The following is a 2,764-nucleotide window of genomic DNA, read 5'->3' on the forward strand; positions in this document are numbered from 1 at the left end:
CTCTTACTAAACATAAGATAATTCACACTGGAGAGAAACCCTACAAATGTGAAAAATGTGGCAAAGCCTTTAACCAGTCTTCAATCCTTACTAACCATAAGAAAATTCATACTAGAGAGAAACCCTACACATGTAAAGAATGTGGGAAATCTTTTAACCGGTCCTCAACCTTTACTAAACATAAGGTAATTCATACTGGAGTAAAACTCTACAAATGTGAAGAATGTGGCAAATCCTTTTTCTGGTCCTCAGCCCTAATCAGACATAAGAAAATTCATACTGGACAGCAACCCTACAAACAGGAAAAATTTGGCAAAACATTTAACCAGTTTTCACACCTTACAACAGATAAGATAACTCGTATTGGAGACAAATCTTACAAGTGTGAATAATGTGGTAAAAGTCTATAAAAAGTCCTGAATTCTTAACAGACGTAAGATTATTCATACTGGAGAGAAACTCTACAAACCTGAAAGATGTGCCAGTGCTTTTGACAACTCAAACTTTCCTAAACATCAAGAAAATCATACTACTGAGAAATCCTAGAAATGTGAAGAATACGACAAAGCATCTAAATGATTGTCACACTTGATTGTAGGTAAGATAATTCATACTGGAGAAAACTACCAGTGTGAACAATGTGGCCAAACTTTGAACCAATGCTCACACCTTAATGAACAGGAAAGCATTTATATTTGAGAAAAAGTGTACAAATATAGACAAAGTAAAAATGCCATTAACATGCTCACATCTTACAATCAGAGCGTTCATACTAAATAAAAACATTAGAAGTGTAATTACTGTCAAAAGATCGATCAGAAAATATGTCTTTAAAGTAAGAAGAGTATTTTGAAAAAGCATTACAAATATGAAGAGGCATTATTTATGACCTTTTCTATGGAAAGGTAAGGACATTAAAATGTAAGATGCATGATGAAAACTTAAGTAGAGAGGATCTTTGTGGTTAACTTGTAATATTGAGTGACGCATGAGGTAGGTGTTCAGATTAGTATTCTTCTGCATTATTATGAAAGGAAAACATTCTTAATTTTAGTTAAAATTTAGTATGATTGTATTTTTATGAAATATTGCAGTATATTTTAAAATTATAAATTACATGTGAACTTAACTTTTCAACTCAACATTTTTAACATGTTAAATACTATAGTGAATTCAGTGAAGTGTTATTATGCCTCTAACTTTAACCTATTCCACCTTACTCAAGGGTGTAAGTAAAAGATGGTAAAAATATACTGTTTGGTAAGATAAATGGATTGACATCTCTTGTAATCTTTTTTGCCAGTGACTTAATTGCCATTAAGTTAAAGAATATTGTTCCTTTAGGTTAAATTTTTATTTTTATTTTCACATTTAAATGTATTCTTAATTTTTGTGGATACCTAATATGTGTACATATTTATGCCCTATATGGTATATTTTGATACAGGCATACAAAATATAACCATTACATTAGACTAAATGCAGTCTCCATTACCTCTAGCGTTTATTCTTTGTATTACAAACAATTCATTTCTACAGTTTTAGTTATTTTTAAATGTACAATTAAATTATTATTGACTACAGGATTATTTTTATGGTCATAATAAAAATTATATACAAACATAAGTAAAATACATACATTTCTGAGTCCCGAATAAATCTTTAAAAAATTTTTAATGTATTTTTCTTTGAACATGTGGCCTCTGCCTGCAAGAATATATGGACTGTTAGTATTGATTTACATTGAGTTAAAAATACACATCTATTAGTCTAAAGATGAATCTTAGGTGTAAATAAATTCTGGAGTGTGTTTGAGTATAAGTTTGAAACTATAGGAGAAAAAAAGCAATACTGGAACAATAAATCATTTTAAGAAGGTGTCTAATTTACTAGAAAACAAAAATTCTCAAAAATGCTGAAAGCAAATTTATGCTGTCTGCTTTGTATTGAATTTATTACTGTACAATCTTTTGGTTCAGAATCTCCCCATGCAAATTCTCTGTTTTAACTTGACCGGCACTCATGATGAACCCTAATTTTCTTTTTTGTTTAATAGGTTTTTTTTTAAATTTTTGTTTTTGTTGTTTGTTTGTTTGTTTTTGAGACAGAGTCTTAATCCATCTCCCAGGCTAGAGTGCAATGGTGCAGTCTGGGCTCACTGCAACCTCTGCCTTTCAGGTTCAAGCAATTCCCCTGCCTCAGCCTCCTGAGTAGCTGAGATTATAGGCACGTGCCACCATGCCCGGCTAATTTTTGTATTTTTAGTAGAAACGGGGTTTCACCATTTTGGTCAGGCTGGTCTCAAATTCCTGACCTCATGATCAACCCGTCTCAGCCTCCCAAAGTGCTGGGATTACAGGCGTGAGCCACCTCACCTGGGCTAATTTTTGTATTTTTAGTAGAGACAGGGTTTCACCATGTTGGTTAAACTGGTCTCCAAAGCGTGACCTCAGGTGATCACTCACTTCGGCCTCCCAAAGTGCTGGGATTACAGGCATGAGGTACCAGGCCTGGCCTGTGTAATAGTTTATGAAGAATTCATTATGTGAGCCTGTCTGTAATTATAAGAATAATTTTTTTTAAATTTTATTGTTCCATAAGTTACTTACGTACAGGTGGTATTTGGTTAGTTGAGTAAGTTCTTTAGTGGTGATTTGTGAGATCCTGGTGCACCCAAGCAGTATACACTGCACCATATATGTTGTATTTTATCCCTTCCCCTTTCACTCTTACCCCCAAGTACCCAAAGTCCATTGTATTATTC

The 2,764-nt window shown here is 33.1% G+C and overlaps 1 protein-coding gene across 1 annotated transcript in view; it reads left to right on the forward strand.

Moving 5' to 3' along the window:
- Positions 1-1,620, forward strand: part of LOC105553570 (zinc finger protein 91-like) — a 36,018-nt gene extending 34,398 nt beyond the window's left edge. The window contains exon 5 of the mRNA XM_011999669.1: positions 1-1,620. Within this exon, the coding sequence (XP_011855059.1) occupies positions 1-392 (392 nt within the window). The 3' untranslated portion in view covers positions 393-1,620.
- Positions 1,621-2,764: the final 1,144 nt, after the last annotated feature.

The sequence above is a fragment of the Mandrillus leucophaeus genome, unplaced genomic scaffold, assembly GCF_000951045.1.
Source record: "Mandrillus leucophaeus isolate KB7577 unplaced genomic scaffold, Mleu.le_1.0 Scaffold1168, whole genome shotgun sequence".
Taxonomy (NCBI): domain Eukaryota; kingdom Metazoa; phylum Chordata; class Mammalia; order Primates; family Cercopithecidae; genus Mandrillus; species Mandrillus leucophaeus.